Consider the following 14096-nt stretch of genomic DNA (forward strand, 5'->3'; position numbering starts at 1 on the left):
CCCAAAGTCTGTCACTTTCTGAATATTCTTTGTACTTATTTTAAGAACTGCGATCAACAACTCAGTACTACCTTTTGTCATTGTGTATGTTACAATGCTTATTCATACGGTGCTTTAGGCCACCACATTATCAACTCAAAGCTCCGGTTGGCGCCAAATAGAAAATAGGGATAAGGAGAGAGAACAAGCATTGGTAAATCCAATAAGCCTGGCTTTAAAGCAGGGGTCTCCAAACCAGTCCTGGAGGGCCGGATCCATGCCAGATTTTTAAAATAACTACATGTATCTCAATGGGGATTTCCCAAAAATCTGGCATAGATCCGGCCCTCCAGGACCGGTTTGGAGACCCCTGATTTAAAGGAACTTTGCATGGTAATGTGAGGCATTATAAGTAAATAGCACGGGGATGTGTAAGTATTTGTGTGGAAGCAAAGAACTGTAGAATAATATTGGAGTTGGTTAAAAGGTCAGGTGACAGTTACACTGTCACGCCTAACCTAACAATCCATGAAGGCTAATGCCTGCCCTCCTGACACCCGTGCTGCTGCCAGAGAAAACCACTATACATTATCTACTTATCTAAGACACTTTAATACCATCCCAATGACATGTGTGTGCCCCTGAAAGTTCAAGCTCAGGCAGCTGGATGAATAAACAAAATGACCTCAGCTGTGAGGAGAGCAGCACTTGTGTTGTGGAAATGCTCAACTTTTGTCTTTGGTGTCTGACCGAGAGGTAGAAAGGGGAAGCACGAGAGGAGTTGTGGAGGCTGGAGCAGGAGCGAAGGGACGAGGGGAAGAGATGGCAGAAGACTGGGGAGGGAGAGCGAGAGGGGACAGTGAGCGGACAAGATGGAGGCAAACACTGTTGAAGGCACACAAGCATCCCACAGAGAGTCCCCTCTGGAGTCAGAAGTCTACACTCTTGCCGCCAAGGAAGAGCCCATGGTCTGAGACGTCAATGCTAGATCTTTAATGACAATGAGTCCATGACAGCGTTGTTAATACAAAGTTACATTTCGCGAAAGTTTCAAGACATGACCCCGTCCACAGCAACGGAACCAATACAATTGTTTGTAACTCTATAGTTGCTTATGATATAGCCACAATATAAGCATATTTCCTTTTTTAATTTAAAAACTGGTGATAATTAAAAGCCAATATACTTTTCAAGTTTGTACTTAGCGCTTCTTGGTCTGCATTTCACCAGTGGTACGAAAGCGCTTCATATATTTCTTATCTTGCATTTATTACTGATTCACACTTGTTGACTATAACAAACGCTGGATCATAGAACCCAGTACAGCCACTTAATGGCACGTGCTGTGTAGGTTAAGCTACACCCTCCACTCTGGGACAGAAATAAACATGTCATGAACAGTCCAGAAGCACCCATGGTTTACTCGTGTGCATGACAACGAGCCATGCAAAGTAACTGAGCCAAACCCTCACAAAAGGCCAAGCATTGTTGGTAAATCAGTCATACCCATGGCCACAGGAATTGCGTGGCGAGGTGCATCGAATTATGGTTGTATGTTGTTACAACGCATTGCGTTGCAATGCATGCCTTTTCCATGCATGCGTTACAACTGAATGCTTTTTCAACGCACAACCTTTACTACGAATATTCCTTTACCACGCATACCTTTACAAAGATTTTCGTTGTAAATGTATGCTTGGTAAGGTTATACTCTTTGTAAAGGTTATACCCTTTACGTGACTCTCCATCCCCAATCCTTCTTATATTTACCCCTGCCCTCAACCCTTTTATATATCTTTTTTATAATACTAAAATTCCCATTACCCCTTCACGTCGTCTCCTCTCCATCTTCCGTTGTGACGTCCTACCTCGTAAAGAGGAACCAGAAGTTTATTTCCGTTTCCTCTTAAACGACGCCGATTGCCTGGACTTCTCGACGTGACTTCAGGTGAGTTCTTATTTTTGGGGGGGGAGACCCCCTCAAACCCCCTTTATTTCCCTAAGTTTTTTTTGGGCGGGGGCAGACCCCCAAGCCTCCCTTTTCTAATTTGTCCCTTTACCACACATGCCTTTACTACGTATCTCGTAATAAAGGTATGCGTGGTGAAGGCTTTCGTGGTAACCACGCATGCGTTGTAATGCATGCGTGGTTAAGCCTTTTGTGGAAGCGGCTTCGTTGTAGTGGCCGTTTCCCTCACATTTTGTGGCAGAGTTGAGTAAGTTATGAGACAAGAAAAGGCAAATTATGTGGAGTACTGTGGCACATTTTGCGACAGTATTACTGCATTTTTTCGTCTTTTTTTCTTACACGTTGACACTGTCAGTGAAAAAGTTCCCCCTGATTAATAATAGTTTAACACTTAAATACAGTAATAGGCAATCGAAAACTGACCAGTCAACTTTTGAAGAGGGCCTTCTTGCTGTGTTTTCAGTAAATTTCGATTCGTTCGAGCTAATTTTTGGGGTAAAATCTGCAAATTATGCAGAAAAATGTTGGATTATGTGGCAAATGCGGCAAATACATACTTATGCTAAAAATGCAGCGGCAGCAGAATCGCATAATCCCAGTGGCCCTGGCCATACCTTAGCCTTTGTATCCCACTACTTATGTTGCACATTGTTTGCGTTCAACACCTTGTGTCAGTGCCTGTGACTCGTACACCAGCACGCACGCAGCCATTTTGACAGGGCCCAAGACCTAGTATCATTTACTTTCATGAAAGCTGTTGTGGGACAGCAAGAGATGAGCCCCTCAGACCTCTGGGCCCTGGTGACACTGCACCTGCTGCACCAATGATAGCTAGGCCCCTGATGGTCAGACTGTCCTCTAATGGTCAGGGGTTCTGGGGGGAATGAAAGCGAGCAGCAAAAGGGCAGAGGTGTAGCTACCACTGACGCAGCAGGTGCAGTTGCACCGGGCCCATTGAGTCATGATAATTACTGTATTTTACTATCCCAACAGCAGTCAAAAGGCCATTTCCCTTGCTTGCACCAGGGCCCACGGCATCCTTGCTACGTTTCTGGAAAAGGGAAGGGAAATGAAATGCACATTTCACATCTGGCTGACATCTGCATTTCGCCTTTCTCCATTGTTGGGTCCATGTAGCGGCATTTGGAGGTGATCGGTCGTTATTCCAGGTAGCTCTTCTTCTCCATCACTGGGATGTGATGTCCCCAACGGACATGTCCGGCCTCAGTGCTGAGAAGTCCATCACATGCAATGACACGTAACACAGGCTTCGTCTCACAAGCCATTCTGGGCCACCGGGGAGGGACTGAGACAGGCCGGGGTGACAGGAGCAGATCCCGGGGCCCAGTTGGTGTCATCTGGAGGAGAGCATCATGACAAACTCTAGGAAAGAAGAGAGAACAGGTGAGAAGGAGAAAGGAAGGCACTATAGAGCTGCATAATAAAGAGGTGCAGAAGGTCCTATTCAGAAGGCCACGCTGAGACAAGCCTGCGCTGTTATTCAGAAACCCACTAGGTGGCACCAGACCCTGTGGCTGGCTGGCATGTGTTTTCTTCCCACTGAGCACATTTTTAGGTCGAAGCATAGCAGACAGCGCAGCTGTCTGGTTGTAAAGACATTTTGGGGACATTCTGAAAGCTGACCTAGGAATGCCGTCCTCCCATCGCTTACCATTGGCTCTGTGTTTTGTAACTCACGTTTGCCTCCGTTCTATTCGCTGGCTTTATTTCTTTTAGGCCTCCCACCATCTTTGTCCCTCCCGTGGAGCATAGCCTCTTTACCATCCTTTTGACAGGCTGAATCATATCCTCCCACTGCCCACTTTTTAAGGAACTGTTTTCCTTTCAATTATGCACTCCACGAGAGGGCATGTGATTGTGGAGAAGTGTGGCTCACTGGTTAGAGGAGGCAGACCTGGAAGCAGAGGTCAGCCTGGGACCAGGGTTCAATTCCCGGCTCGGCAGGGTCTTGAGTCCTAAAATGTCCATGGACTCGACGATTCTCGCTCCGGTGCCTACTCGATTCACGGGTTCACACTCTGCGACTCTGGGCAATAGCTTGCTTAATCTCCACAACGGCCCCTCGTGGCGGGATGCCTGGCTTTCACCTTGCGGATACCCTCCCGGGGTTATCTCACAGGGGAATACCAGGACGGGTTCCCTAAGCAAGCGTTAGAAACCGCTCGGTGATTTGCGCTATATAAATTCCTGTACATTTACATGTGTTTTCCATTTATCTCGGTCCTGGCTGCTTCTCCACTGAAACCCCTGCCTCCATCGCTTTAAAGCTCCTAGAGAACCACACAACAGACTCCAAACCATTCATCAACTGTTGATGAAACTCAATTAAAACAAGGCATTTATATTCCTTGGACTGGGTGTTAAAGCTAGAAAAAAAATATGAAACTCTGTGTTCGAGTCTGGAGGGCACAACGTTGGTCTAACATCCATGCCTGATACATCTTTCTGGATTGAAGATGTTGGCACTGCTCTGTTTGTGACCAAACACAACTCTAAAATAGCCCCGACTACATTACAGGACAGCGGGCTCATGAAACCCACCTTCTATCCAGCAGCAAACACCCCTTTGTGTGTTCTCAAACCGCATGTTGTATAATTTAATTTAATTGCAGGTTTATATAGCGCTAGGAATCGACTCCCGGAGGAGTATCTCCACGCTTCAACCGCTGGGGAACCCGTCCTGGCTCACCCTGAGAGATGGTCCCTAACGGGTATCTCTAAGGTGCAACCAAGCATCCCCGGCGGTCTGGGGGGGCCGTTGTGAAGATGAGGCAAGCTAATGCCCAGAGTTGCCGAGTGTGGTCCCTGACTGGAGTAGGCACTGAGGCGAGAATTATCGAGCCCGCTGACCATGGTCCACGACCCTGCCGCGTCCGGAATCGAACCCTGGTCCCGGGCCGTCCTCTGCTTACGGGTCTGCTGCCTCTAACCAGTGAGCCACACCACTTCTCTAACCAGTGAGCTACACCACTCACTGGTTAGATAATACTGTATCAGAACGTAAAGCATTTGAAACTTTAGAAATAACTCTAGATGTAATCATTCCAGATTTGAAAAGTGTGACATCACCCCTAAGGGTATCCAGGCGCGGGGGGAGGGGCCGTCGGGGAGACACAGTGAGCCATTGCCCAGAGTCACACAAGGCTGAGCTGAGCTGCTGCCGGCACCGGGGACTGAACCGTGAACCCCGCAATCCAGAGCCAGTCGCTCTGACCGCTGCGCCACACCTCTCTGCAATGCCTAGACAGCAACACGGAGGGAACAGTGCCCTCTGTGTTAGCTTCTCTGTTTACAATCAGGAGTTTACAGGTCTCACTCCTTGCAGCAGCTTGGGGTTCACTCCCTCCCACCCCTGCAGGCCTCAGAGGTGCAAATAAGGAAACAATAAAACTGCCATGAAAAGCACCCAAGCCAGGCACAAGGGCCACCGGGGCCCCTGACTTCAGGAGGGGCCTGCATGATCAGCACTGTGTGCAGCATGGTTCCAGCACAGGCACTATGCCGGCCCGCGAGCCTTTATACTGTGTCTTTCATATCTGGTGCACCACCCAATAAACACAAATGAAGCATACACTGCACAACGTGTCCCAGTGACCTGCGCACGAAGGGCTGGCGACCGATTCATGTTTCGATAAGAAGCGCGTGACTTCAGGTGGAGAGGCCTGGCGATTTACACCCACGTCCAGCTGAACAGGAACCGCACCCTCGTGCACAGCCCATCGGCAGCTTTAGTAATGCAGAGAAGTTGCTTCGTTTAAGGCACAAGCAGACACCTGGTTCAGGGGCGTGCCCTCCTCAAACCGTACGAGGCCCACTGGTCCTTGGATTTCAGCCAATAAAATACAACACACACTGGGATTGCAGCCCGCCTGCTGAGACTGCAGCCCCACCTGCTGAGACTGCAGCCCCACCTGCTGAGACTGCAGCCTCACCTGCCGAGATTGCAGCCCTACATGCTGAGACTGCAGCCCCACCTGCTGAGACTGCAGCCCAACATGCTGAGACTGCAGCCCCACCCGCTGAGACTGAAGCCCCACCTGCTGAGACTGCAGCCCCACCTGCTGAGACTGACGCCCCACCTGCTGAGACTGCAGCCCCACCTGCTGAAACCCCACCTGCTGAGACTGCAGCCTCACCTGCTGAGACTGCAGCCCCACCTGCTGAGACTGCAGCCCCACATGCTGAGATTGCAGCCCCACCTGCTGAGGCTGCAGCCCCACATGCTGAGACTGCAGCCCCACATGCTGACTGTAGCCCCACCTGCTGAGATTGCAGCCCCACCTCCTGAGATTGCAGCCCCACCTGCTGAGATTGCAGCCCCACCTGCTGAGACTGCAGCCCCACCTGCTGAGACTGCAGCCCCACATGCTGAGATTGCAGCCCCACATGCTGAGATTGCAGCCCCACCTGCTGAGACTGCAGCCCCACCTGCTGAAACTGAAACCCCACCTGCTGAGACTGCAGCCTCACCTGCTGAGACTGCAGCCCCACATGCTGAGACTGCAGCCCCACCTGCTGAGACTGACGCCCCACCTGCTGAGACTGCACCCCCACCTGCTGAAACTGAAACCCCACCTGCTGAGACTGCAGCCTCACCTGCTGAGACTGCAGCCCCACCTGCTGAGACTGCAGCCCCACATGCTGAGATTGCAGCCCCACCTGCTGAGGCTGCAGCCCCACATGCTGAGACTGCAGCCCCACATGCTGACTGTAGCCCCACCTGCTGAGATTGCAGCCCCACCTCCTGAGATTGCAGCCCCACCTGCTGAGATTGCAGCCCACATGCTGAGACTGCAGCCCCACCTGCTGAGACTGCAGCCCCACATGCTGAGATTGCAGCCCCACATGCTGAGATTGCAGCCCCACATGCTGACTGTAGTCCCACCTGCTGAGATTGCAGCCCCACCTGCTGAGACTGCAGCCCCACCTGCTGAGACTGCAGCCCCACCTGCTGAGATTGCAGCCCCACCTGCTGAGATTGCAGCCTCATTGACTCCTACCTTCATACATAAACACATTTAAGACAGAACCCTGCAGTGGCTTTTTATTTTATTTTTACTGATTGTGTTCCACCACATCGGGCAAGTGTTTTTATTTTTGCAGATGCACAACTACATCAGGAAAAAGCATGGGCAAATCCAAGAGGTCTGGTGATGCCTTTTATGGAAAGACCTCTTGGCTTTGCCAATGCTGGTATAAACTTATAAACAGGCTCCTGAAATATGTAGGGTTTGGCATGATGTTTGGAACCAAGACCTGGCTTGGCAGACACACCACAGATTCCTTGAATGTGCTCGGCAGATTACATGACCTGGCTTGGTAGACACATCAGAGATTTCTTACGTTCTTTGCAAGTACTACCCGCTTCAGACCTAGGCCATTAGGAAAGGATTGCTGAAGTGGCTGAATTTATTTTGTGCTGTTCCACACAATATGTCATAGATATCCTTATTTGTCCCCCAGGACAAAAAATAGACTATATTGGAAGTACTATAAATCCTGTAAATATATGGGCTTTCAAGCATAGCCAAGCCAGGAAAGTCAAGTGTGAATTATGCAGCAGCTCGTCAATTTTCTCAGCATCATCACCAGACCCACCGTCCAGCAGTTCGTTTATTACCTTTAAATAGGGTTGAACGAAGAGGAGATCAAAATTTCAGACTGATTTAAGATTGAGATGCCCAGTGGCCTGCATATCGAAGAAAGGCTACATATGTGTTTATAATAGTTTAATAGGGTTGATGGAGCTTATATTCAGGAAGTGATTTACAGATAAAACCTTATACAATGACAACGATGTATTTTGCATTTAGATACTTTTTAGGGTAGATACATTTGAGATAAAATACTGGCGGAGTGCATGAATAAATAATGGGCCATATTATCAAGAAAGGCACAAACATTATCGCCGATCCTGCTGCTAAAGCGGCGATAAGGGGCTTGATGATATGCCCTAAAGAATTCCAAAAGAAGCCCAGGTTTGATGTCCTTGACACCAGACAGAAGACTCGCCTGTTTTAAAAAAATATTCTTGCACAAAAAAAATATGCACCCATTCGCAGTCTAAGGTTCACTCATCTGAATCTTCTCACAATTCCCCCTTTCAAAAAGAAGAGATTAGGGGGCTCTAGATTCTCGGTTCTTTCTCCTAGTTTTTGGAATCCCCTCCCTTCAGAGATCAGATTCCCTTCCAATTACTTAAGATTTCAGAAGCTTCTGAAGACTGGCTCTTCAGACAAGCTTACAATTAGGCTGAGGCAAGGTTCTGTGCTGTCTTCTGTTACTTAGCACCAAGAAACCTTTTTGGTGACCAAGCACTTTACAAAACTCAATATGATGACATAACAATGGCCTACATCTCAATAGGTGAATCTCGGCCATGCCACCAGGACATGGCACCCGCTAAGACTGGTCTGTGGCTTCAGGCAGTTCATTCCTGACCAGAAATTGAAACCTGTGGCCCAGACACTGTTTATGGGTTTATTTTCAGACTCGAATGTCAGTCAGGAAGAAGTGGAACTTTATTCTCCTGACAGTTGTGCTTTCCTTGCCACCAACCTCTTCGTAATCATCTTTGTCTACATTTAAATCAGCAAGTGCCTCCTGTTCAATCTCCTTTTTTGGTTTTTAAGAAGGTTTCTAGGGTCTCACTGCCATGATCGCAATCTGGTTCAGGCCTTCCCAGGACTCAAAGAATCTTCATTTTGCTCATATTCTCTAGGTCTTCTACCTGTTCCTCGAGGCGCTCAATCGCAAGTATGTCACGAGAATGAAACATGGAGGTATTGAACAGATATTGTTTGCTTGATGCGGTGTGCTCTCCATAACATTTACTTTTCCCTCTTTTATCTCAATTTTCTTTTCAGAGTCTCCATTTTGGAGCGAAAAGTCGTGACTTTTCGCTCCATGGTATCGAGCTTGGTGCGGATCTTCCCAATGGAAGCCTTCAGTAACCTCTCACCTTTGGTTAGAGCGGATAGATCAGTGTCTTCTAGCTCCACCTATTGAGATGCAGAGAGGATATCGTGTTTGGAGGAAAGTGGTGTACTTAGTTAAAGTCTCTATTGAGCCTTGGATGCAGTCCTTCAAGTAGAGCATCCCTCCTTTTGAGGTCTGCTTATCTTTCACTGTGATACCCCCACTGGTGAAAATCACACGCCTCACTCAAAATCGTCCCTCGGCTGTCTGCTTATTTCATATGCACACAGGTTGAGTTGTGCACGAATCACCCACAAATATATCTTCTAGTGCCTGTGCTATGGTGTCTTTGCTGAGCCACCCCATCATTCAATTCCTCTCCTCCTCACACCCCCTTTATGGTCGGCCTCCACTTGGAAGTGGAGGGAAGGTTTGAAGGACCCCTGTAAAGTCCATCCAGCTGTCCCTGATTACCTTCTCTAAGAAAGTTACTCTGTCATCACCTGCTTGGAAATGGATTACAAAGATGATGCCAGTATCTTGCTTTGCCACTAGCTTCTAAGGACTCCCTGTTCTCACCAGAGGGAGTCATGACTGCTGTATGACTGTAAGATGGCCGCCATCATCTTGACTCACTGTAAGATGGCCACCATCACCTTGACTCACTGTACGATGGCCGCCGTCATCTTGACTTACTGTAAGATGGCTGCCGGCATCTTCACTCACTGTAAGATGGCCGCTGTCATCTTGACTCACTGTAAAATCGCTGCTGTCATCTTGACTCACTGTAAGATGACCGCTGTCATATTGACTCACTGTAAGATGGCCACCGTCATCTTAACTCACGGTAAGATGGCCGCCATCATCTTGACTCACTGTAAGATGGCCGCCGTCATCTTGACTCACTGTAAGATGGCTGCTGTCATCTTGACTCACTGTAAGGTGGCCGCTGTCTTTTTGACTCACTGTAAGATGGCCACCGTCATCTTGACTCACTGTAAGATGACTGCGGTCATCTTAACTCACTGTAAGATGGCCGCTTGACTCACTGTAAGATGGCCACTGTCATCTTGACTCACTGTAAGATGGCCGCCGTCATCTTGACTCACTGTAAGATGGCTGCTATCATCTTGACTCACTGTAAGATCGCCGCCGTCATATTGACTCCCAGTAAGATGGCCACAGTCATCTTGACTCACTGTAAGATGGCCGCCATCATCTTGATTCTTTCGCACTTGGAAGGCTGCAGATCCTTTTTCTATGCAGAGGCCATGCCACTCCTTTTTCTCAGTTCTTTTGCTGAGTCACTAAAGTTCTGGGCTCCTGGAGTTCCAGCTGCGACTTGGAGTGGCTCAGGAAACCGCAAGGCAAGAATCTTCCCTGGAGCTTAGGGAAACCCGGCATCCCCGAGCTCGTTCGGCCTCACCTCTACCAATACTTCCTATCTATTTGTCAATAAAAATCCCAGATTGATTCGATGACTTTCGTGTGCTACCCCTGATAATACCCAACCCATGTTGAGGTTAGTAATGTAGACTGTAGAAGTCAAAGAAAACCTGTTACTTAGAACCAAGAACCATTTGTATGTTGGCCAAAAGCCTACAAGTTAGTTTCTAAGTCATAGGTGTACGTAGACTACTAAAGTATTCACTAAGTACAGTAAGAGACAAGTGACTGATGAATTTAGCAGATAAATGGCTGGCTGGTTCTTCCTCTTCCAAACTATCATTGCCTTGATTGGTTCCTCAATATAGTAGCATAAACAAGTAGGTCTTGCCTGGGACACATGGCTTTGGCGCCTTGCACAATTGCATCTTTAAGCCAGATGACTTACCAGGTCTAACAGAAACCATCCTTGGCCCTTGTTATTTTCAGAGTACCAAAGGTAGCTCTGCTTATGAACGAGGAGGGATTGTGCGAAGGCCTGTGACATGGAGACAAGGGTCCTAGTATAACATTGAGATTCAAGCACAACCAGTGGACGCAGACTTCTGATTACCATGAACAAACGATATGGATACCTACTTCTGTGACACTGATTATATATAGTATGTTGTTACCAGAATAAATTAATTTCTCTTTTTTAAGACAATACACTGGCTGGAAACTGGTTTATTGCATGCTATCAGTGCCTATATTGAGTTCTGATTCATGACCTCCTTGTTTACGCCTTGGACCACTTCACTTTCTTATCCTGAAGATCAAGTGCTAAAGGGGTGTACTTGGTGCTCAGTCTAAATATCAGTGGTAGAAGGCCCCATCATTTAACACAGTTGGTGATCAGTAGCCACTGCGTGCCCCGGATCCGCAAATCAGTCACGACACCGCCTATTAAAGAAAAAGAGACCGAAAGAGAGAGAAAGATGTGTGCAAGAAGCTGCCAGTAGTGAGCACTTGCGCGCACTCTAATTTTGGGGGAAACAGGACTGATTTTTCACAATCAGACTTTGGCCGGGGGAAGAGTGATGAAGCTGGACAAACTGAGACAAGGTAGTAGAAAAAAGGGGAATATAGTGATAAACGGGCAAAGCAAGAATGAAAAATCTCAACCTTACATATTTATTTCCAATAAAAAATTCAGCCTGCAGCTTATCCCACACGAAAGCATTTGCCACCTGGTGTGGTAGGACTTGAGGCATTGTAGCACAGTTGCTCAGTCCTAATATTTGGGACAAGAGCATTTGGCTGAATTCAATAACTGAATGTTGGATGAAATTTTTGTATGGATATATTTTGGTAAGTTGACGTTTTTGTCGTTCTATGTTTTTGAAAAGCCAAAGAATATTTTTGCAGACTTTGGCCAGATGTATGGCTATTTGGTCATAAAGTAGTGCTCACAAATTGCAACCAATACATTATTTATTTTAAAAATAATGTTATTATTTTCAAGAAAAAAAAGGATTGATTAATCAATCCATATAATAAATTGGTTATAATTATTAATTTAAATCGTAGATTTAAATAGACAAGTACACATATGCATTAATAAATTGATTATGCCTATTTTACCAAGGATGATTTTTATTGTTCTAATCGTTGAATTGTACATATTTTCTGCTTCCAATTGGTATGTTTTTCTCACTGTGCATAATGTATGTGTTGTAATGTATCTTTTATGGCCGAAATGAGCCGAAATAAAGATTAAGAATTGAATTGATTAAAAACAAGTGCATACAATGAATACAATCCTGGTATTAGATATATTGCAACACACCTTTAGATCATGTCCAGCCTCCAATATCTTGGGTCCAATAAAGATCTTCAAGAACAGTCCTTTGTAGTAATAGGTCGTTTCTTAGAAATCAGAATCGTGGATGGACTTAATCCGACCAACTCATGAATATTAACGAGGGCGGTTGTAAATTGTCACTAAACCCTATTGGAAGCCAACAGAGGATTTGGTGGCCTGCTGTGGCCAGCTGACCACCATGTATGTGATTGCATTTAAAGAAAAGGTATGGGACTGCGTTTAATACAAAGATTCCTTGTTTGTGAACATTTGTTGAAAAGTTGGCAGTAGACCACTGATAGCTCTTCAACAAACTTTTGGTGTACTTTCTCATAAGGGAAGAGGTTACCAACTCCTTTGAGATCTCGGTACCTTTTCAATGTTTCGCAATTGGATTTCGGTCGCCAATCATTGACAGCCTACCAATTGGGTATTTGGAAGGGACGCCTACAAAGCACCCTTTCCAGATACCTAATGGGTATGCACTCTTAGCCCCAATTCTGGAGTCAGAAAAACATTTTAATCTCCTAAAATGGGATTGGTAGATCTGAAAAAGTATTTTCATGGTCACAAATGCAGAATCAGAGCATTTGCGACCATAAAAATGCTTCGCACACCTGGTCCCATATTTTTACTTGGGATCGACGGAGAGCGAGTGCGTCCCTGTGAATGTGGCTGCGCCTATGCACTGGGCGCTTGTGCTCTCACCATCGAAGTCCACGTGGCCATCTCCGTTGAGGTCCACGTCCTGGATCATCTCTTCCACTTCGTTCAGCTTGAGCTGCTCCCCAAGGAAGGCTTGCGTGGCACCCTGCAGCTCCAGCGTGCTGATCTCTCCGTCACCATTGATGTCGAACTGTGGGAAAAACAGAGATCTGATTGCATGCTTGGAGCCTGGTGTCCTAGAGTGGACGGTCTCCCTTCCTGATCCTTACCGTCAATCACTCTCTCCCTCTCTCTCCCTCTCTCTCTCTCTCTCTCTCTCTCTTTCTCTCTCTCTCTCTCTCTCTCTCTCTCTCTCACAACAATCTTCTCATTTAAATCCCCTTCTCCATCATCTCTATCCCTCCCTCTCCCCCTCTACATTCTTAAGGACTGTCTAGAGTAGGCCAATGGGGATCAAATCCATGACAATTCTTTGAGACTGTCCAGATTAGATACATTTGTGTACAATTAATCTAAATAAATAACTGAACAACACAGTTTCTTCTATCTACTATACAAATAACAGGTATTACTATTACCTAATTTTGGGGTGCTGAATTTGCGAACCTTGGAATGATGGAAGTTAGAATTGGCCATGCCAGAATTTAAATTCATGACTAGCAGTGCGGAGAATGTGCTAGCAGTCAGCAGTTCATTCACCGAACCATCCTATCAGCATTTTCAACAATTTAACAATTAAACTTATTCTGTTAACCATTGATTGGTATGTAAACTAGCCTTCCTGGACCTAAAATGGACACCAATTTTTCATCTCTCCTGTCATTAACATCGTTTCCAGTTCTCCTCTACCAATCTCTTTTGCTGTCTGCTTGTTTCTCCCTTTCTTTCTATCTCAGTCTGTCTATGTAGGACAATAGGTCAGACATATTTTTGGTTCATATTTTCAGTTTCTATTTGTTATGAATTTCAGTGAGTTTTGTCAAGTGTTTTAAAACTTTTTTTAAATCATGGTTAGTATAGTATACATCTTATAATAAATGACCCTTGTATTTCCTTTCCCACCTCATTCATTTCTTTTGTCAATTCTTCTTTCCTTCTTTTTCCTTCTCACAACCTTCTTTTTATCCCTTCTGTGAATTTGCTCTTTTATGTAATATTTAGCTATTTGGCTCACCTGTGTGTATGTGTGTATGGGATATTTGTATAGGACAAACATAGCCAAAAGACAGCGGAGCACTATACAGCCAAAGATAGCCAACGAGTGATTGGAGCGGTAGCTAGGTTCTGGCAAGAGTAGGCAACTGTTACTGTATT

General features: G+C 46.2%; 1 protein-coding gene across 1 annotated transcript in view; it reads right to left on the minus strand.

Annotated features, from left to right (window-relative positions):
- Positions 1-945: 945 nt before the first annotated feature.
- The window catches only part of CABP4 (calcium binding protein 4), a 53698-nt gene continuing 40547 nt past the window's right edge, over positions 946-14096 (minus strand). Inside the window, exons 5-6 of the mRNA XM_086953762.1 lie at positions 12825-12972; positions 946-3331 (exon numbers count right to left, since the gene is read on the minus strand). Coding sequence (XP_086809888.1) covers positions 3303-3331; positions 12825-12972 — 177 coding nt within the window. The 3' untranslated portion in view covers positions 946-3302. The remainder of the gene's footprint in view (positions 3332-12824; positions 12973-14096) is intronic.

This window comes from Lissotriton vulgaris, chromosome 1_2, assembly GCF_964263255.1.
Source record: "Lissotriton vulgaris chromosome 1_2, aLisVul1.2, whole genome shotgun sequence".
Lineage (NCBI taxonomy): Eukaryota > Metazoa > Chordata > Amphibia > Caudata > Salamandridae > Lissotriton > Lissotriton vulgaris.